The sequence below is a fragment of the Andrena cerasifolii genome, chromosome 12, assembly GCF_050908995.1.
Source record: "Andrena cerasifolii isolate SP2316 chromosome 12, iyAndCera1_principal, whole genome shotgun sequence".
NCBI lineage: Eukaryota > Metazoa > Arthropoda > Insecta > Hymenoptera > Andrenidae > Andrena > Andrena cerasifolii.
The window spans coordinates 10,213,502-10,235,058 of record NC_135129.1 but is presented as its reverse complement, the minus strand read 5'-3'; the positions used below and the strand labels follow the sequence as shown (position 1 = coordinate 10,235,058).

The 21,557-nt window shown below is 48.0% G+C and overlaps 1 protein-coding gene across 7 annotated transcripts in view; it reads left to right on the top strand.

The window, feature by feature from the left end:
- Nucleotides 1-21,557, top strand: part of Wake (ankyrin repeat and fibronectin type III domain containing protein wide awake) — a 113,860-nt gene that overhangs the window by 58,256 nt on the left and 34,047 nt on the right. For 5 of the 7 annotated variants that reach the window (XM_076823637.1, XM_076823632.1, XM_076823634.1 and 2 more), the window contains 4 exons: nt 5,764-5,912; nt 6,130-6,255; nt 6,676-6,853; nt 12,889-13,145. In XM_076823637.1, coding sequence (XP_076679752.1) covers nt 5,764-5,912; nt 6,130-6,255; nt 6,676-6,853; nt 12,889-13,145 — 710 coding nt within the window. Of the gene's footprint in view, nt 1-5,763; nt 5,913-6,129; nt 6,256-6,675; nt 6,854-12,888; nt 13,146-16,542; nt 17,233-21,557 lie in introns of those variants that run through there. The other 2 variants (XM_076823639.1, XM_076823640.1) reach the window with 2 other exon arrangements.

Genomic DNA, 21,557 nt, shown 5'->3' with positions numbered 1-21,557 from the left:
GGATGGCCTGGCGAAGCATTTGCGCTGCCGTTGCATCGCGGAAGTTCATGTCTAATGGCTGAGGATTTGAGGGAAAACAGCGCCCGAGTCTTGCCATCGAGTCGCTTCCCGAGGGAAGCTTCGTTCCCTACGATTTTACTTCACTTCTGCTTGGAATGCCTGAGTGAGTGAAAAATATCTTCTGTTCATTGAAAATTAAGAAATTCTCTCTCCCGCCAAGTTGAAGTTAAGAAACTCCACCTGTTCGTACTCCCATTATCGAAGTACTCTGTACTCCCTGAATCGATCAGTGGCGAATACTTCGCCACATTCCACCGTCTGAGAAATCCTTTACCGCGCTCACTTATAGCTAAGAAATTCCACCTCGTTGTACTTGACTGACAGGAATACGCCCATTCTCCCATATATCCGCACTTTGTACAATTTTCTCCCTGCGTTTCAGCGCGTAGCACCGCTGCACATTTCTCTGTGCAGGAAATTCCGTCTACCTGCAATTGGACAATATCACTTGATCGTACTTCACCAGCGATACGCTTCCCTCGCCTCGCATTTTTGCGATAAGGAAATTCCTCCCATACCTTTATCCTAACGAAATCTTGTTTCCGCTCGGATCGCTTCAATGCTCCTCCCGTTCCGCAAAGAAGTTTGCGAAAACGTCTCCATTCTGCGGAGTGGTCGGTGCACGAATGTATCAGGCTAATTCCTCTTGATTCGACACCGACGACTTTCCAGCATGGAAAATCGAGCAGAGCCGCACTCGAGCGATTGCTGGAATTAGATCAGGCCTCCCTAACGAGCAAGTAATGAACGAAGTGAAACTTCAGAGCGCTATGACCGCGCTTTGACGAGCAGAAGTACTCCTCCTCGAAGGATCCTTCAAAGAGGAGGGAAAAATTCAATTGGCGGTGCACTCCGTCGCGGGAAGAGAAACAGGCCCTCTGTCGTCTTGTAATTTCATGCTGCAAGCTCTATTCAATATTCCCCGACACTTTCTTGGTATTCTTTACCATTCCTCGACCCCGCTTTAAGGAAAGACGATCGTGGATTCAACTTTCTTGTTGCAGAGGCGTGGGAAACTTCGCTGATTGGACAGGGAAATTTTTCTCGCAATATTCGACTACCAAGCCCCGTTAATCCAAGCGCCATTAATTCCCAGCATGCCTCCCACTAATTGCCACGAATTAACGAGACTGTACCACGCTGGTAATTGATAGAAATTAGCCTGGCGAAAAAATATTCCCTCGTTCGTGTCTCGCCGTTATCGGGAGCAAAGAGGGGAGGTCGTTTATATTAGAGCAAGCAAAAAGCGGAAGACAAGTGAATCCTTGGCTTTCACGCCTCCCTCGTTCGCCGAGGGTGGCGCAAATTTCCACGCCGCGAGGAAGACGATACGGGTCATGTTCGCCGGCGTTCCAAGCAAGCGGCTCGCTTTCCTGCAAAATTTCCTTTAGACGTGATTCGAACCGCGTTGCTGGAGAAGCTGATCGTTCTGCGTCGAGAATTTGATGCGCACCGTTTTTCGCCACCTTTCTGAAATCGTGTTTCCAAGTCGAGAAACGCTGACAGTAGATAGATTTATTTGTTCGATTGATCCTCGTTCGATTGTCGAAGGTAGGGGAGACCGGGGCAAAGCGAACCCCGGGGTAAAATGAGCTTCCTTAATTTATTCTTTAACAGTAGAATATATTTACAATTCATTTAAAAAATTAAAAATGAAGTTTTAGAGACATCAAATTGTTTTTTTTCTCTTCAATTTAGCTTTTTGGAGAAATGAGTCTTAAATGTGTTATTTTAACTCCATTTTTTTTCTGCGTGTTTATAACAAGCTTATAAACATACATGTACACGCGTTTGAGAAAACATTAACCCTAACATTATTAAATAATTAATTTTCCACTGAGTACACATTCGGGGCAAAGTGATCGGGGTTTTGTTGAAAACTTTATTTAGATATTATAAGCACGTATTTTATTCGGGGCAAAGTGATCGGGGTTTTGTTGAAAACTTTATTTAGATATTATAAGCACGTATTTTATTAAAAAATATGTATGTATTTGTTTCATTTATAATATGTCAGACTGTTCATGCAAACAAAGTTCCTTTAAAAACACATTTTCAGAAGAAAATGAGTTTAGGTTAGTAACACAAAGTACAAAGTACAAATTATTACCATTAAGCTTGTATTAATGAAATATATTTAAAAAAAAAATAGTTTAAATAGTTTAAAAGTTCTCATAAAGTTGATTTTATAATTACATCCTTCATTAAAACACGTATTTTATTTCTGCTCACTTTACCCCAGAGAGTAAGTGGTCGATTTTGCATTTTCTTTTCAAGTTGAATTTTAATATACTTTAAGTTTATTTTAAGTATTGATATTCGCCATTTATCAATAGTAATGTTCAAATTATATTATAAGTCTATTTTCGCACATTTTTATTGAAAGGGAAAAATTTTATTCGACTTCAAACATTTTTCGTCCCACTTTGCCCCGGTCTCCCCTACGTAGCGAATGGGTGTTGGACCAGCCTGTGCTGGGGCATTCTATTTCGATGCTTCGGGGTTCGAGCCACTTGTGCAACGAAAGGAGCTGGTCGGATTGGTACTTCGTACGAAGGGTGATGTTCAAGGTTGTGTTTCTCGAGATTCCGCGAGAACTCGTTTACGAAGGTAATGGCTAAGAGTAAGCCACGCCTGGGAGTACTCCCGAACGAATGGATCTTTGTGGCACTTTGACTAATTATCTCGAGAGACATCCTTGGGCCCTGTGCGCGCGAAAATTCGTCCCCTCCCCCCGCTGTCCGATGTAATTAACGCGAATTTCGTAGTCTAATTGCGTCATTAGTGGTTGTTATTCGCGCAGGCCGCGCGACATTTTAATGAGAGAAGCCGGCAAACAAACGCTCCGCTGGCTTTTGTAGATCCCCCCTTTCGGGCTGGTGCTCGGGGTCTTATTTAAAAATTCGTTTTCACGCCCGCCGAATAGTTGCACGCGTCACGGTAATAATCACCGCGCTCAACTGGCGATTAATAGGCGAGTCATTCCGCGGGCTCGCTACGATTAATTACAATCGCGGCATTAATTCGAATCTCCCGTTCGCTCGCCCGTGGGAACGCGGCCGAGCGTCCCGAGCCGCCGCGAAATTGTTTTCGCGCCAGACACCGGGCGCCTCGTAAAATTCGCAATTTCGTTTTCATTGGATCCCGCGAGGCCACGCGCGATTATTTCTCCCGTCAATCTCGCGGCTATCGTTCTCGATTCAACGGGAATTGAAGTTGGTAACGATATAGTAACTGCTTCTTAATAGAAATCGGCAATACACTTCCCCTAAAGCTGGGGCAAAGCTTGCTCGGATCTCTGAGTACTTGGGGAAGTCGCGGGAAGAAGGAGGCGCTAAGAAAAATTCAGATAGAACTCTCCAAACATTCCAAGGAACACGGAGAATCTTGGCACGTGTAGATAACATTCCCAAGCGTCTAAATACATGGAAGATATTAAACTCATCTTCAAAGTGCCAGAACAGGGACCAGCTACACACGTACGCTTTGATTTCTCCGCGTAGTGGAAGATCGCGTCTCTGTCGGTGCTCAAAGAAAAAGCGTGTGTCGTTTGAGGACTAAATGCTGGCGGAGGCTCGCTAAAGGACTAACAAGCTTGCTCGACGACCGCGACAATTAGGAGACAGACGGTCCCCGGCAATTTCAGGGTGCTTTGCACGCCCGCATGCCCGACACGACGTTCCTTCGGCCAAAGAGGAATCCTCTTGGCAAGGAACAATACCACTTTGCATCTGCACCCAGCGGTCGTGGTCCAGCTTCCAGCGGGGGGGGGGGGCGTTAAATCGGCCTGATTCGAGGTGCGAGAACAGGGGTTCAATCGAAACGCGTCGATGTAAAAGACCGTGCGCCGCGAAATGAATGCGGGACGAGATACACGCTCGCTTCTTCCATCCCCTTTTTACCCTTTCCACGCGTCGAATTTTGGAAGTGGGACGGTCAGATGAAAGGGGAGAAGCACCCGCGCCGTGAATAATTTCAGGAATTATTGGGATGGAGGTGGAGGAGAACCGATGGTGGGTGCAGAATGCCCCTTGCTGGTGAAATGGAGATTTTCGCAGAGCTGGAAATTAATGTGATTTTTATTGTGACCTAGTTAAAATTAGTGGAGGATTGTTATTGGATAGGGTGGAGAACACTAGGCAGTGGTTAATACAGGCAAACGATAACATAGACGAAACTTTCCCTAAAATTTCAAGTCGAGGGGTGCTCGCTGGTGTCTGGGAGTCGTTTAATTTAATGGAACGAAAACAATCGTTTAAAAGGGGGCCACGGGACGCAGTATCTGTTATACAGCGATATTTTCAGACGAAATATCTTGACTCATTGTTGGTACAATAAACTGAGGCGAATAGACCCTTTTAGACGAAATCACGACATCGAATCAAGGCAGAGAAACTTGCCTTTATAGTATACCCGCCGAAGCTTCGCTGGAAAAGTTCGAACGGCTGCTTCTATATGAACTGTGTTGCTAACTCGGAACAACCGTCCGTGTAAGAAGTCGAAAACATATCCCCTGGGGGGGGAAAGCAAGAGGTTTGAAGGAGTTCGTCAAGTTTGAAGGGCTCTGTGGATCTCGCGAGGCGACCTCCTATCCATTGAACAACTCCGAGTTATCCTGGAACCGTGGAAAATTCGATGAATTCTCGCGTAACGCGCCTCGAAGAGGTCGTGTTTCTTGGGGAAGGCGAATAATCGTCGGTGCGGGTGTAGTTTTAATCCTCGGGCAAGTTTTTCGGATCGATACAGCCCCCCTGTCGCTCGTGCGTTTCTTTCGACGCTGCTCGTGCCTTGAAATATAGCAGACAGTGCCCTCGAACGATACTCATCTGTCTCGTCGCTTCCCAAAGAAATCGCACGCCATTCCGCGAACGTTTCCCGTTTCGTAGGAGTTCGCCAGCCGTGAAGGAAAACACGGCTCTCCTCCACGTCAATTTCTCGCGTCCGCGGCAACGACGCTTTAGTCGATATCGCTTCGCGTTCGATTGGGAGCTCGTCTCGCGTATGAACTTGCTGCTTGTCCTGGAAATGTTCAACTTGTCTTCGAGGCATCTTATTTTCGAGATAAGAGCAGCCTCCGTCGATATCTCCATTGCTTCTGGACTTTTGTATCGCGCAAAGTAACGTTTTAATATTTGGAATAATGAACTCGTCGGTGTTTGAGGTTCGACGCTCGATTCCGTCTCGAGATCTGGAACGCAGTCTATCCAGGCTTGATTTCCGATGGCTCCGTCTTCGTTTGCTTAATAAACTGCCGTCGAGTCGCGAAGGCACGAGGAATCCTGCGGCTCGCGACGTCGCTCCTCCCCTTTGTACACACCGTCGTAATTATCGGGGAAGGATAAAACGAAGCTGTTTTACTACGGAGACAAAGTGCTCGACGAGTGGATGAACTTGCCGCGAGGCAGGACAGCGTAATCCTGATCTCGTGACGAGGGTGACTCGATTCGCTGATTCATTCTAATGGTTACCTTGGGTCGTTGCCACTAATCCTTCTTCCCGAGCCAATTTCAGGCGAGCGCGCGAAGGGAAATTGGGGAATATTTAATCTCCTTTGTAGGACGAAGGTGAACTATTTCAAAGAGTTTTGAAATTACTGCTACGCGTATTGAATTCTTGACTTGGCTAGTTCTTGACACAAGCTCGACGACTCGATGATTCCAGGGAGATTTTTACTAACGCGCTCTGAATGTTCATTTGTTTCAGCATCCCCGTGGTAGAATGCAAGACGGAGACAAGACCGTCGCGTGGTCCTGGCGGACGTCCTGCTCCTCTCTTGCGTTCCAGGACCCTGCCAGCCATAGTTGCGCCTGGTTTAAGCATCCTTCAGGCTCAAATCGACGCTCGTTACAATGGTGGGTCTCTTAGAAGCAATCTTCATTTCCAAACTCCATTAGAAGACTTCTCGATAACCATCCAATCCCCATCGCCTCCATTCATGCATCTCATCAAATCCGCTTCGCATCCCATTTTTCCCGGTCGATCCACCCACCGCAGGCTTTGCACTGCGGCTTCATTTCGCCTGTGCAGCATCGTTTCTAAAACAACACGATCTCCCCTCTACGGTTACAGCGGCGTCAGCGGGTCTACCCGTTCCATCCCCCGCGGAGAGCGGAGATTCTGGAAAACGTGGGAGCACCGCTTCCCATTACGCCAAGCTGCTCGCGCCGAGGATATCCTTCACGGACGACACGATAGGTAAGGCATCGGAGGTTTATACCGTAAGCCGAGGAATCGACTTGCAGCCCTAGGTCTTCAATCCCCGGAGCTACGTTCCCCGTATAAACTTGGATCTACCCTCGTGGGGGATGGGTCCTGGGAAGGAAGACGACGGGGCCAGATATTCTGAAATAAAAGCGCGACGGAAGCATCGCGCGTCAAAAAGCTGGCGGTGGTACCTAAAAATAAACACGCGGTTAAAATTTATCGCGACTTTGCCGCGCCAATCGTCCATTGAACGTCGATCTATGGGGGGCTGCAAAGCGTCGCCTTGGGCTCTCAGAATATCGCTCGCTTCAATGACCGCGTCGACCTGAAACGATGGGAACGCTCTCGTCACGCGTCACGCCTCCGTTCGCTTCCTTTATCTCTTTCTGTCTCTGTCTTTCATCACTGAAGAACGCCACGTCTCGGAGTCTCTGACTAGAGAATCCTCGAAGGAGCACTCAAGGAGCGGCAGACTGAGCACCTCCAGCATCGGCGGCTCCCAGCCTTTGACCAGACTGGCCAGGCTCTTGAACCAGAGGCCGAGCTTCACTCCCAGCGATGAAATTCCGCGAAGGCTCTCCTGGGAAAGGTATGTCACGAAATCGGCTGGCGGGCACGCATGCGCCTCCACAACGGAGACTTTAAAAATTGCTTCGAGACCGCCACCCTGGGGCCCTTTCCCGTAAATGGCAACCGTCTTCGGCGGGCTCGCGGCGGGTCCGGGCTTGATTCGTAACGATCATTTACCAGTCATTACACTCTTGTAAAATTCAATAGCCGGGCACGTTGAATAACTTCTACGAACAGAGTAAAACGCATCGCCTCAGGCTGCACCCTCACGTACAGTGACTCGCATTGATATTCGGACACTTTTTAAAATCGCACAACTTTTTTAGAATTGGTCCAAACGACTGGAGTTTTTTTGAGAAGCTAGAAGGATTAGTTTGCTAAATGACGTATTTGGTCGTTTTGAAAAAAAATGTATTTGGTCGGAATAGCGAAAAGAATAGTAAAGGTCGATTTTTAAACTTTTTTTTGTGAGCTTGTAATGAAAATTGAAAAAAACCGTTTGTAGATTGCAGTAAGTTGAATACGTGCCTAAAATTTCATCAAAATCGGTTAACGTTGCTCCGAGCTACAAACGTTTAAAGATCGCAGAATAAGGTCGAGAATCGCGAAAATTCCCGAAATCAGCGATTTTCGACCTTATTCTGCGATCTTTAAACGTTTGTAGCTCGGAGCAACGTTAACCGATTTTGATGAAATTTTAGGTACGTGTACAACTTACTACAATCTACAAACCGTTTTTTTTTTTTGAATTTTCATTACAAGCTCACAAAAAAAAGTTTAAAAATCGACCTTTACTATTCTTTTCGCTATTCCGACCAAATACATTTTTTTTCAAAACGACCAAATACGTCATTTAGCAAACTAATCCTTCTAGCTTCTCAAAAAAATTCAAGTCGTTTGGACCAATTCCAAAAAAGTTGTGCGATTTTAAAAAGTGTCCGAATATTAATGCGAGTCACTGTATGTATCTCCCGTCTGATGTACGAGATTCTATCGCAACACTTCACTGCGTTCCTGTCCTGGCTTGTTCCCGCTAGTATAGAGAAGTTACAGTTAATATTTCAACTCGTAGGAGGCGTAGATTCTCTAAAATGGTTTGCCATATTTGCATCGCGTAACGCTTACGTAACGTAAAGCTGTTTCATTAAAATACACTCGGCGTCGCTACAAAGCAAGACAGATCGCCCCCCCCTGGGAAATTCATCTTGACACCCTCCCTCGACCCACAAATTGCCGTTATCTTTCGACAAACGAGAAGCGCGTGGTCCAACGATCGATGTACATCATTTTAAAATCCGTACATTCATCGTTTCGGCGGGCAGCGTGGAAACGGGAACAAAGATCTATCGCGCGGCAGCCAGCGGGGGAACGTCGGGGTTCCACAGCGGGATATATAGGGTGCTCGTCCGTAGGCGTGTGTGTACTTTATTCGCGGGCAGCGATTCACGGGCCGTAGATGTTCAATTTGCAAATGGATGCGACCCGGTTTCGTCGAACGGAGACGCGATTTCGAGCGAGGAGTGCGCCACAGGATAACACCATCGCTACCAGAGATATTGCTGCTTTATGGAACACGGTGTATTTACTTGGTCGCCGCTAGTTGAACACTGTCTGCGATTCCATCAACATTCCACAGTCAAAGATTTATCGCAGAGAAATGGCTTGGCTTTTACACGTGTCGGCACACACACACACACACGTGCAGCTCGGTATAATCTCGAAGCGAGACTACCCTCGTAGGTCTTTGTTTATTTCGTTTATTTTCACGCGGAGAAATTTATCTCGCACTAGCAGAAAGTATCTGAATTATCTGTTTACATACACTTGTGGCTGATCGCGCTCCCTGTGTCTGACTGTGGACGACCTCTACTACTTACGCTTTCTCTCGTCATCGTACGCGATGGTGTTTCGGGTTTCGAGATTGTTTCTTTCTCATTTCTGGCGGATTTCAATTCGAGAATGTAGGTACTCTCTAAACATAGACAGGTATGTCGCCTCGTCGGTGCTATAATAAATCTCTAGTAGTCCTTCGAAGTTTCGTCAGATCCTCTTCAAAGCAGGCATCAAAGTCCGTGGTTCTGGAATTAGAAATCCTGGAGACAAATTACTCCCATTCAATCCACCAGCCGTCGAGAGGGATCCTAGTCGAACTTGTCTGAGTAGGTTGCTTTTTTATCACAGCAACCGTTATCCTCCCTTCTGTGTCTGACCTTTCCTTGGCCATCAACTCTGAAACTTTATCTCCTCGCCGCGAGGAGAAGCAATTATCTCCCCCTCGGCTGGCGTTAAAAATTATTTATAGTTCACACTTTTTCACGGAGCAGAGACGCGCAGAGCGAAGCCACTTCGATCAGATATCCAAACCATTTCATACTGAACGGTGTATTTATCGAAGTACCGATTCGATCCGCAGCTTGGAAAAACATTGCCGCGACGTTCCCTCGACGATCAAAATACGTATTGCATTTGGAATAGATAGCTCTGGCGTTTTAGAGCGATCGTTAATTCTCAGTGGTACAATAGCCACGCGTGATCCCCTCGAATTATTCACAGTCCCCACCAGGTCGGCAAATATTATCCCAATCAATGATCAAACAGCCCGTTGATGCATGCTAATTTCGCGAGCGGAATTCTCGCAGCTTATTTGACAAAGGGGAATTCGACGTTCGACGTGCCGGCAGGGAAGAATACTAGAATGCTTCGCTGTCTGGCTCCTTTCTCCTTTCCATCCATTTCAATCGAACTGGATGCAATTGATGCAGAAAATTCTCTGTTGTCGAACGGAATTCAGCTATTCTCTACCAAATTGGCTAACGAGGCAGTTGTTCAGCGCGCATACGACGGGCGGATGCCTTTCCAGCGGGAGACGGGAATGGAACGGACCTTCGAATCAGAGATGCCGCCGACTGGGTAATTTGCAAGTCGCTGCCGCGTAATTCGAGCCATGGTAATTGCGAGCGCAAAGAACTCTCCGTGACGACTAAGAACGAGCACTTGGAACGGATCCACGTAGTTAGATATGAAAAATAGGGGGAGAGGCATGCATTTATAGACGAAACTACTGGGGGGAGGGCTCTGCAATTTTCTCTCATTTTCCTTTATCCATATTTTTGTCGGTACAGTTGTTGTCGCTCGTCTGGATTTTTTCTCTTTGACAAATTAATGAGCCGAGTGTCTTGGGTTCAAAGGATTAATCACGAGCGTTGGTTTATGCCACTAATGGCTCTGGATTTCCCCCCGCTGTTCTCCTTCGCTTCACCCTTGCTCCGGAATATTTCTCGCGCAATTTGTTTAGGGGCACGTAGCAGGTACTTCTTCGGCTAGATAAATATACCACTATGTTCAATCATTTCGACATAAATCTGTTGCTAGATAATGGAATAAACTCAACGTTGAAGTCTGGTTCACAGTAGCAGCAGAGTCGTTGCGCAGCGACGGCACAGTGGGAATAATTATTTGTAATATTGCTGGCAGCGACAAAGGGGGTGCAAAGTGAGCTCCGGTCGACGGTGTGAAATAAAAAGCTCGGCGTCCACAAAGGGACAATGTCTCTAGCTCGGAGGTTAGTCTCTTGCAGCGACTTTGACAGGCTGAAAATCGCAGTGAACTTTTCACCGTGTAATCTGGAATCCCAATCTAGCCGAATGCCACGTGTAAAGGCTTTTTATTCTCTGAAAGAGGCAAGATTGGACGCAGGGAATACTCCGGTCCCTTTACGAAGCCGACAGCATCCGAATTAATTAGCGCCTGTCGTCGCGGCATCCCCAGAGCAGCCCTTGCTTTTAATCTGCCTCCCATTCACCGTGGGGAAGAGGGGCATTATAAATTTGGCAGAATTGGTGCTTCAACTCAACGCAGATGCCCCTCCACTTCCTTTTGCCACGCTTCCACCCCAAAAAGAATTGTCTTTCGAAGAACGCTGCTGCGATTTTCTCGATGCCAGGCGAATTCGTCGGAGAGGGTCGGAAAAAATCCACGAGATATCCACGAGCTTTCTGAGAGCGTAGCTGTACACATTACGGTGTTCTACGCGTGCTTCGACGCCGTTCGTCTCCCATTCTCGTAATCAGGACATTCCGGCAACAGCCAAGCGGCATTCGCGACAGCGTGGGTTTGTTAGTGTGATTTTTCAAGGTTCGCTCTTTTCTCCGCTGCGAAATAGATCCCCGAGGAAGAAACGCGAGCAAAAGAGACGGCAGGTAATGGCGACGGGAGGTAGACCCTCGGCGTTGGAGATTCAAATCAGTTTATTTAAATTATTAACATTACTCACCGCTCCCCCTTGTTTGCCGGACACATGTGAAACGAAGGGCACAGAAGCCGTTAAGGCGGAGGCGTAGGCCTGCGCAGCAGGATGGTTCGTGGAATGGAAAATGTATTGGGTTGTAACTAACCCAGTACCACTGTCTTCTTTCGTGGAATTTCGCGCGGCAATGAAAACGCAAACAGAGAAGGGGGGGAGAGTGCAACGAGGTGCTTGCAAGGATGCAGCGAATCTAGGGTGTAAGGGTATCACCGTATGAATGGCGTTATCAGTTTTAATGCGTGCAGCGTTGAAGTCGAGGGTGGATTAAGGGTCGAGAAACTAGCTTGCGTAGGAAGCGGGGAAAAGGGAAAATGGTAGATGGTAATTGTTCGCCGTTTAAAGAGGGTTTTGAATAAACACGATTAGGGATGGCGGATACGGGGCGATGTAACGAGGACCTAATAATGTGTGGCAGAGGTCAGGACACGCCGTCCAAGGGGTGGCTTTAAGCGGCTAGGGAAAGGGGTGGAGATTAACTACCCCGCTACACTCGGGAAACTTCGTGAATTTTATACATCGATTCCTCGCATACCATGGAAATGGCATGATCGGTAATTCTGTGTGGAATAGCGCTAACAATCTAACACTGGGGTGCACAGGGAGCCGTTCTTAGCGCCTAGCTGCCAGCAACCCGCCGTTGCTAAGATTAGAATCGGTGAGGCGAACTGCAGTCGTGTACGTGCATTTGGCATGACTTGAACCCAGCTATGAGCCTACGAGCACGCACGTACACTACTACAGTTTTCCTCATCGATTATAACCCCTGACTAACACTTTAAGGGGTCTTCTGGTTAGGCGCCTTGAAAAATTCGATTTTTTTTAAAGCATTTTTCGAAAGTACATATCCTCAAGAATGCACTGTTAAATATTCGTGGAAAAATTCCGATTGTTTTAGCTTCTACAGATGAAAACTTTGAACGCGTCTTTCTCGAAACGTAATTTTTTTCACATCGCGAAGATAAAATCTGAAAATCTATCGAACCGATTGCTTTGTAAATTGTACTGCTTATTTTGTGCACCTATGACTTTCGCAGGGACTACAACCAAGTATTTTCATTGAGTCTATCCTACTTTTAAAATCGAAAATAGCAAAAGAAGAAAACCTAAAAACATTTTTCTTGCATTTTGCCCGCACATTTTGTTAATTTTGAAGATAAATCACTAATTACAGTCCGAACGATAGCGACAGTCATACTGATCAAGGATCTGTTTGGATTTTTGGGTTCAGATTAGTCTAACAGCTGAAATCGCCTTTACAAGCGAGGCATGAATTTTTAAACATGTCATGAAGACCGCTTTCAAAAGCGTTTGAATACCGATCATTTTACAACTTCCATATTTTTTATTTACTGCAGAAACGTAGTTTAATAAATAAAAAGAAGTTTTATTCCATTACTATAATTATTATCGTCGCAATAAATTCCTGAAAATCGGTGAATTTATCGGCGCGCTAACCGGGATGCTCCCTTAACCATCTTCTTATTCCATTCTACGCTTACACTGTTCATCGAGCGATGGAATTGCGACCAATGAGGAACATAGCTTCGGAGAGCCTTCCCGCTGCCTATGCACCGTTGCAAAGTAACAAAGTTGAGCATTTATCGAGCCGGTCGACCGAACTACCCCTGAAATTTCAATCCCCGAGGGCGGGCCGTGTCGCAGCGTCCGATTCCTGAAAAATTGCGCGAATAATTGCGTGCCAGTCGCATCTACCTGAAAACCTCTAATCTAGCGACGGTGATTGACAGACGGGACTGCAGCCCCACAAGCTCCTGCCTTCCGAGAAGCAGCTCGATCGACAGCGTGGCTGAATGGGGGATCGCAGGTGGGGTAGGAACTGTCAGTGGCAGCAACACCGTCACCGCCGGCAGAAGCTACGGGCTTTTCGTTGATCAGCCGCCACCAAGGAGGAGCCCGAGCCCTTTGCTTGGTAGCAGGACCGACAGACTCAGCCTGGTCTCGCCGAGCATCGGCAGGCGGGTGAAGGGGCACAGAGCAGTCTTGGGTGAGTCCCCCAATTTCTCGCACAGATTCGCCGTTTTCTATCGCAACGGATTCGCCTTACCGTGTGATCGATGGCGCCACGATATTGGCAGAACTCGCAGGCCTCTACGCTTTCGAAATTTATTTCTTCGACTCCGCCAGCCGGGTGAAGCTTTATGGGCTTTGGGAAACGAAATATGGGGCAAAGGAAACTTATGGGAGCAGCGAATGTAATTACAGAGATAAGCTTTGGAAAGGTTTCTTACCATTTTCATGGGCAGCTCGTGGCTGGCTTCTGAAGCGCAAATTTAGTTTGGCTTGGGGGTAATGAGGCTCTGAGAGCGAGGGTGGGTAAGTTGATTTTAAATTGATGGGGGTGACTGTTCGGGCTGCGTATAGAAGTTGAAACGTAATTGTTCTTCTTGACTGGTGGGTTTTGGGTAAGTGGAGGTTTTCTACTTTATTACTCGTCGTCTCTGACTAAACCGGTGGAGGATATTGAAAGATAAAACTATTCAGGCTTCATAAAACTTTAGTTCGACGAACTTCTTGCACGAGCCATTTTTGCATGATTTCCTGTCAGCTCTAAGGGTGGCTGGGCCTTCGATCTCCATCTTCGATAATGGCTGCCAGTATCGCGTCGCATTATTACAGAATTGTCTGCCTCGAAAATTATCCCTGCAACCTTGACGAACGCGAGACGTCAACTAGAGGAATCGGCCGTCACGAGGAACGTCGATTAAATCTCGATCGCCGAAAAAGTTTGGATGCTTTTCTCGTCGGAGCTTCGGAGGAAGTTATCCTGGAAGTTAAACACCGAATTGGTTCCTCGAAGAGTTCGATTAACTTGAGCAATTATTGCAGTTCCTCCAACTTCGCAGTCTCTTAACTATTGAACAGCTATATACGCTTTAATACGACGGAGCACAGAGTAAGATGAATTAGTTAGGTTGCTCGCTATCCAATGGAAGCTGAACGACCAATGGAACTCCTGCTATCAGAATTCCACTAATTTCTCTGCGAGCAGAGAAGAATTCACAATCTAATACACCGACGGCCCCAGCCTTCGAATTCTCCCCTCGCTAGGGAGCAGAGTTGTACATATTTGAATCCACTGAATCGACTTAGGAGCGCAAATTCAATACCTCGTGCGTGAAAGCTCAATGATAACTGGGATCCTGATGCTCGCAGGTTTCCATTAACTTTGCGGCGCGCATTTGCACGGATTCAATCTATCTCTCACAAACGGTCACGTCCTCAAGGAACAATTTCCCGGCGACGAGTTCCCAGCCACTGGGAACGCGCATAGTTTTCAAGTTAAATTGCAGAAACGCCACACTATTATCGCCCCTGAAACAGAGCAGCTACAGTACGCGCGTCTTTCCGACGTGCAATCGTATGGAGTTCGTTCTAACGATGGGAGTTTGAGTTTGCTCCCCACAACTCGAGCTTGAAAAACAGGAGGCTATCTCCAGTGCGATAACGCGTGAATAAAATTCATTTCGGAGTGCCATTTTCCCCACATGCTGCCATCGAAGTACCTCCATTCTCCCAACGCCCTCTCAAGGCCCAGAAATTCGCCCCGCGGTGCCCGATCTTCGATCACCACCGTTCCCCTCGATCTTTCCTCAGCCGACGGAGACCAGCGTTAGGTACGGTCCTGGCCCCGGCTCGGCCTCGGCCAATCCTCGGGGCCGTTTAGCAGCAGCGACTCGTGGACAGGGAAACCGGTTGGCCCCACTTTCGCGGCGAAGAAGGGAGCAACGCTCCGCCGAAGAAAGGTGCACGAGCGCCTCGTGAATTTCGTGACGTTCCGTGGGGCCTTTCACGTGCTCCTCGAACCATTGTGCCCACGTAACACGAGAATTCTGAGACGTCGCTGCGCGCCACCGAGCGCCTGGCCGAGCATCGCTTCGACCTCGCCAGCCTCTCCTCCGTGGAACGCCTCCGAAGCTGACCTAAGCCACCGAGGCGTCACCTCGCCGTCGCCTTCGCGAGTACTCCTCCACGTGACGCACCGCCGAGCTCAGAGATATCAGAGAGCGCCGAGAACCGTTCGAAGGCTACGTCGCCTTCGTGTCGTGCCCGAGAACGTGACTGGACGCAGAGCCCATAAACAACCAGGTGAAAGTAAAAGAAGCTACCGTGGCTTCTTCCTGCTCGGCGCCCGATTCGCAGCGCGAATCGACGCGGAAACGTGGACAGTCGGGAGGCTCGATGCCGTGTCAAACGGAGCACATACCTCGAAAGAATTGCCTGCTCCCTTTAATTAAACCAGCCCTGTGTCCGCGGCGCGGACACGTCACAAACCATCGAATGCAATTCTCGAGCGTCACCGAGCCGGCGTGGGTGCTGTTTTCGCGCCAGCGCTCCAATTAAAAGAATCCTACCCGCGCCATAGCTCGAAGGGCATGGTAATACCCTCGGCCTTCACATCGGCTTCCAGAAAGCGATTACCAACAGCCTACGTCCGAGCTGGGCTCGATGAGAACGTGTTTCGGCGGTGACGTACGTTTCGGTAAAGAGGCCGAAAAAGATCGCTGCTCTTCGCGGTAAACACCGGCCCAGAGGTGCCCCTGGAAGGCAATCTGACTGACATACCTGAATGGTCAGGTATAGGCTCGGCCAATCATCTTCCACGCTTTGTTTACGTCCTCGTGTTCGGTCACGCGGTTGGCTACACCGGCTCGCCGGCCTAAGGAGCCTCTCAGTCCACGATTGTTCGCCTGCTCGGTTGTTTCTCCGCCGTGGAACGCTTCGCCTGCTACCGCGAGAGGCGTCGAGGATCGCGATCCATCGGCGACAGTGTCGCGTAGGTGATCGGTCGAGTGACAAGTGAAGGAGACCCGGTGGACTCGCAGCTACTTTGCGCGAATCGCGCCGGTTCTTGGACAAGCTGCGTATACCCGTGGCGACGAAACACGCGGCAGAGAGGTGTGGGAAGGTGGCCGCATGTTTCGGTGAACGTTCGCGGGCACGATGCTGCTTGAACGTTCGGTGAAAAGCGGTGGAAAAGGCGGACCGCCGCCGATCGGGTCGATCGACAGCGTACGATTAAACGCTCGCCCCCCGCTGGCCAGCAGTTTCTGGTAACTCGATCGACCTTTGGTAACGCGATCGCTTTTGGAAAATATGATAGTCCCCGGTGGCGACACGCGAGACCAATCTCGAGTGTGCGGCTTCTCGGTCGTGTAACGTGTAACGACCACGTTTACCCTTGTCGAGACCCCGCGAGTTAAACGCCCGCGAATTTCTGCCGCCCCGCTTATTCGCCGTCTTCGAAAAGCCGCCGCGCTGTGTATTTGATGGATCGAACTTGGGACACGCGTATGACTTTAAGGGATCTTTATCCCGGGGTTAGCAGTGACGATTAAATTCGAGGTGGAATCGTTGAGGAATCAGAGATTAAAGGAAGACGGCGACGAAGTCGTCACGGCTGAAATCCACCTCCACGCTGAATTGTGCAACGCTCCACCTGCTCGCAGCAGATAACCAGGATCCCTCCCGAAGGGGCCCTTAAAAACTTCGCGTCGCGGAAAGTTGCAAAGAGTTAATCGCCCGCGGCGTCTAACGCTCGGTTGCGTCAGCTCTGCCGGTGGAAGCGTCGCGTGGGACGATTCTGACATGGTAACGTTGTCGTAACTCGGCGTCTGGAATCAGACATTCAACGCGGAGCGGACAGGTGTCGAGCTGGAAAGAATTCCGCCTAGCGTTCGACGAAGGGGCCGCGGGGAGGCCTGGCCGCGGAGGGTGGAGTTCTCAGCCGTGAAAACGAGGATGCGGTCGAAGAGGAAAGAGTTTCGTGCCTCGGCGAGACATCGAGAGCCGCCCTTGGAGCGGGACGGGACGAAAACGAACCCTGGAGAGGTTTGAGGGACACGGACCAGAGGTGGAGGACCTTGGTGCATCTGAGAGAGTGCAGCAAACCGGTTCCTGCATTTGGCGCAGCATCTGCCCCGCGTTTTAGCGGGCATTTTTCAGGAAGAAATTTCTCGCGCGCCTCCCTCGGCTCGCCTGATTCCGCCCGCCGGGAAGGGCCGGCTAGGGCTTTCACTCTCCATGGGAAAGGTCGTTAAAGCGCCTTGATCGAGGCTGGACGAAAGCCCGGGGTATGTGTCACTTTCATTTCCCTCCATTTCCAGCCCTCTCGGCTGTTTCGTTGCAGGTGTACTCGATGGTCTTTTTAAGCTTCGCCGACCCACGGCGTTCGTCTCGCTGAGCTCGTCAGGGGCAACTTTGGCGGGTCTTTAGCACAGACGGGCAGAATTTTTATTTGAATTAAATTTCGAACAACGAGTAGAAGGTAAAGAAATTATTCGTCATGCGTCGAGTAAAGTTAACTCGGGTTAACGAACGACGAATAATTTTTTTAATCTCTGGTTCGTAGTCTTTAGTAGAGGAGAGGTGGGATAATAATCATTGAGCTTGCATTAGTTTATTTCATAGGTTTATGTTTTAATGGTCAGGCTAATTACAGTATCTACTGCAGCCTCGCCTTTATTCCAATTACTATTTCAATTATCCTTACTATTCAAGCGAGTAACAAATACGAAATAATAATAATTACTGTATCTACAAAACAAAAAGACTTTCGTCTCGCTGAGCTCGTCAGGGGCAACTTTGGCGGGTCTTTAGCAGAGACGGGCAGAATTTTTATTTGAATTAAATTTCGAACAACGAGTAGAAGGTAAAGAAATTATTCGTCACGCGTCGAGTAAAGTTAACTCGGGTTAACGAACGACGAATAATTTTTTTAATCTCTGGTTCGTAGTCTTTAGTAGAGGAGAGGTGGGATAATAATCATTGAGCTTGCATTAGTTTATTTCTTAGGTTTATGTTTTAATGGTCAGGCTAATTACAGTATCTACTGCAGCCTCGCGTTTATTCCAATTACTATTTCAATTATCCTTACAATTCAAGCGAGTAACAAATACGAAATAATAATAATTACTGCATCTACAAAACAAAAAGACTTTCGTCGCGGGAGGATCCTTTATCTTTCAAATGTTTATAAGTACCAAATGGTAAAGCTGTCGCACAAATTGCGTGTTCCGTTTCCTCAGTCGTTCCATTCAACTCCGTTCCAAAGGAGACTGATTTTCGTAAGAGACTGCTGATATGGAAATCCTTAGCTGTACGCGTACGCAAATGTATTTTCACTTCTCGCGGACCTCGAAGATTGCTTTTAGAAGCCCGCGTTCTTAAACCGCCCCGATCTCTCGGATCGATGGGATATCGACGATCGCGGATCCGAGTCCCTTTCAGAATGCCGTGCGTATAATCCACAAAGTATATACACTCGATGAATTCCCAGGCAGACCCGGCGGCGGTTTAATGCGTTCGTAAATCGATGTTCCATAATCTCGATCCGCCCCGAGATAAAGGGAATCCAGCTAGGGTAAAGTAGACCGAAGAAAGTGATTCGCAGAGCGATCCACTGCGCGGTGGACGGTGTATCGCCGCGTGGATCGAGTGAAAGTGGACTCGGGATCGCGTACAGATCGGGATTACGACAGCGGCAATGAAATTATAGGCGTGAATCGTTGGCAAGTCGATAACAATCCAGCTGATAAGCTGTAATAACACGGGAGGTAGTGAATGAACCGGGTATCTTGCTCCGATATTTCCTTAAACAGACAACACTCCTCCGGATTATGCAAAAATCAAAACGAGTGTCGGCCGATGGCCAGCAAGGGTGACGAATTTTTTTTCACATTCCTTCGTAAATTAGCTTCCTCCCTCTTCCACCTACAAACGCACCGAAGATTAAAGCACCGACATCGACGCCTCTTTCCTCTCGCTATCGTTTTCTTCCACAGTTTCTCCGTTCTAAATCACACGCGTCCGATTAAGCATTCCTCCGGCAGCCTCGGTAATTACTTTTACTGTTCCACTCTTTGTTCACTAGCGTCTTCTGCCCGTGGAGCGTTCAACTGGCGGGGGTAGTAATGCGATTTCGAAGGCTCCGGCTGCATCCTGCGGGCGCTAGAACCTCGCCCCTGCGACCGACGACAGGGATCGTTGAATAGATGGAATAAATTGAAAGTCTGAACAGATTGTCGAGTAGCTGAGCTTTGGGAGCGAGTCGACGCGAACGGTGTGCCTTGCTAGTTCGCGTCGTTTGCAAGTGCCTCGGTGTAATTAGAGGAATGGAAAGGCCAGGAGCGTGGTTCCCTTTGGCGAACCGGGAAAACGCGAGGTCGTAACGAGCTTTATCTAGGGAAGCCGCTTCCCGCGGACGGTTGTCCTCGCCGGAGGTGGACACGCGGCTTCCGAGGAGCTGTGTCTTATTTTTCGCGCACGCGAGCGTGTGGGAGCGCGCTGCTCCTTGCCAGTGAGTCGCGAGAAATGGAAAAGGGATCAGGGTTACCGCGTCGCAAAGCTAAACTCGAGAACACGCGGAGCGTGTCGCGAGCTCCCTTCTTCCTTGGATTCCTGCGTCGCGACCGAGCCGGGAGTCATTTCTCCTTGACGCTGATCGAGTAATGCGTCACGTCAAGGTAGATAAAGATATCGGAAGCGTTTGTTTAAAAAATGCGCGAGATACGTCCCGAATGAGCGGAGTCTCTGTGGGATATCTTGGTAGGAAGGTGGCGTGCTTCGAAAAGAGCAAAGTTCTTCGAGCGATGCTAGTATCTGGAGTGCTACAAATTACGCGGGGCGGGTGAGGTGTTCGCGCCGCGAATGCGGGCGATAATGTTGCTCGCGGAAATTGCGCGGCTTTGGGATATTAAATTCCGTCGAGGTAATCTGGAATTACGCGACTTTATGGGAATCGGTATCTTTACGGCTGGAAGGAGCGGTTGGCGAGCGCGGAGGCAGTTACGTAGGTATCAAAGATCGTGGCTCTAAGTTCTCATAATTAATAGATCTCCAGCTGGACCGTGTCGTTGCTCACGTAATCCCACCATCACTCGTGGGATATCACGTGGATGAATGGCTCGGGAGTATTTATGGGTCACAGAAATCCGATTGCGTATTCCCATGGTCTTTCGTCCTTCGTTCTTTTCAAATTCTGCATTAAATTACACGGTTACGTCGGGGCAGTCTGGAAGTTTCCGTTACGAGGACGCTGTTCACCCTTCTTCCTGCGACAGACTAGGAGAAAAACAGCCCGGAAAAGGGCGGCACCTGTAGTGCAAGGTATCGATGTACCGGGTGTCCAAAGGGACTTGGGATCGAAGAGCTCGTTAGGTAACGGTTCGTTAAACGGTTTCCTTCGCAGAGCGCTCCATAATCGATTATGTTATGAAACGCGTAGTAAAAAATGAGAGAATCATTCTGCTTCGCTGTAACTTTCTACCCACCAATAAGTGAAGCGTCCTTGTAGAAAACGCTGTGAAGTACCGAAATTAAAAGGAAATATATATTTTTATTTTATTTTAGAATTTTAATGCAATTTCCCTTTGCAAATAAATTACCAATACTGCTAAAAGATGGTATCACTGATACGTCCAACGCCACTTCCACGGAAAACAATGTAAGAGCCAATTAAGCGATAGCTAAACACGATTGGCGTTTACAGTGCTTGTAAATTTAAATGAATGGCACGTTCATTTTTCGCTGCAATAAAAGATAGCACATACAGGGTTTTCTACAAATACAAGTAATTTTTTCACGAATCTGGACTACATTAATAGAAAAAATCGAAAATTTTGTGATGTACTTGGATTATGGAATACTTAAGCATATTTAGCGATCAAATCAAATGAAAGATCGTAAATACATAATTATTATTATTTTTATTATTAACGGGAAACCCTTTAGTGTACAGAGATACAAAATTATTACCATTACTACATAAAAAGATAAAAATAAGAGAAAGAAATAAAAAATATATATATAAAATAATAACATAAAATAAAATAACAAAGATAAATTAAGATAATTAAATTCATCGAAAATTCTTCGCTCCCCCGAAGAACTTAATTTCTGTCACAGTATTTTTTACAAGCACTTTTTAAATAACCACCGTTACCTGTATGGTAAAAGGCTTTGCCTCGATCAGCAAACTTTGACAATCGCCGATTCCATTTCAACTGTTCCTCTCGGAAAGCCAACTGCGTTTCACTGCCGTTCAATGTTCAATATTCGCCATTCAGTTCGCGACAATTTCGATGGTCATTGTCCCGGCTCCTCGATTTTAAACGAATAGAAAGTCTGTTGGTTCCCGACCGTGTGCGAACCAGGTCGGAAAAACAGAACGGAGAGGCGGCGCGGCATGCGCGACGGAAACTTCATTTCCTCCGTCTCGCGCGGCACAGTGATCGCTGTAAATCTTTCCCGCGTCGATTATACGGCCCTCGGCGTGTACAGGAGCTTCTTAACAACCTCCCGCCCGTCGTTGCCCCCGGGGGGGGGGGGCGCGGATAGTAACAAAGATGGATGAAAATGCGGGAAATTGGTCGGGCAGAGGGAAAGTAGTTGCGGGTCA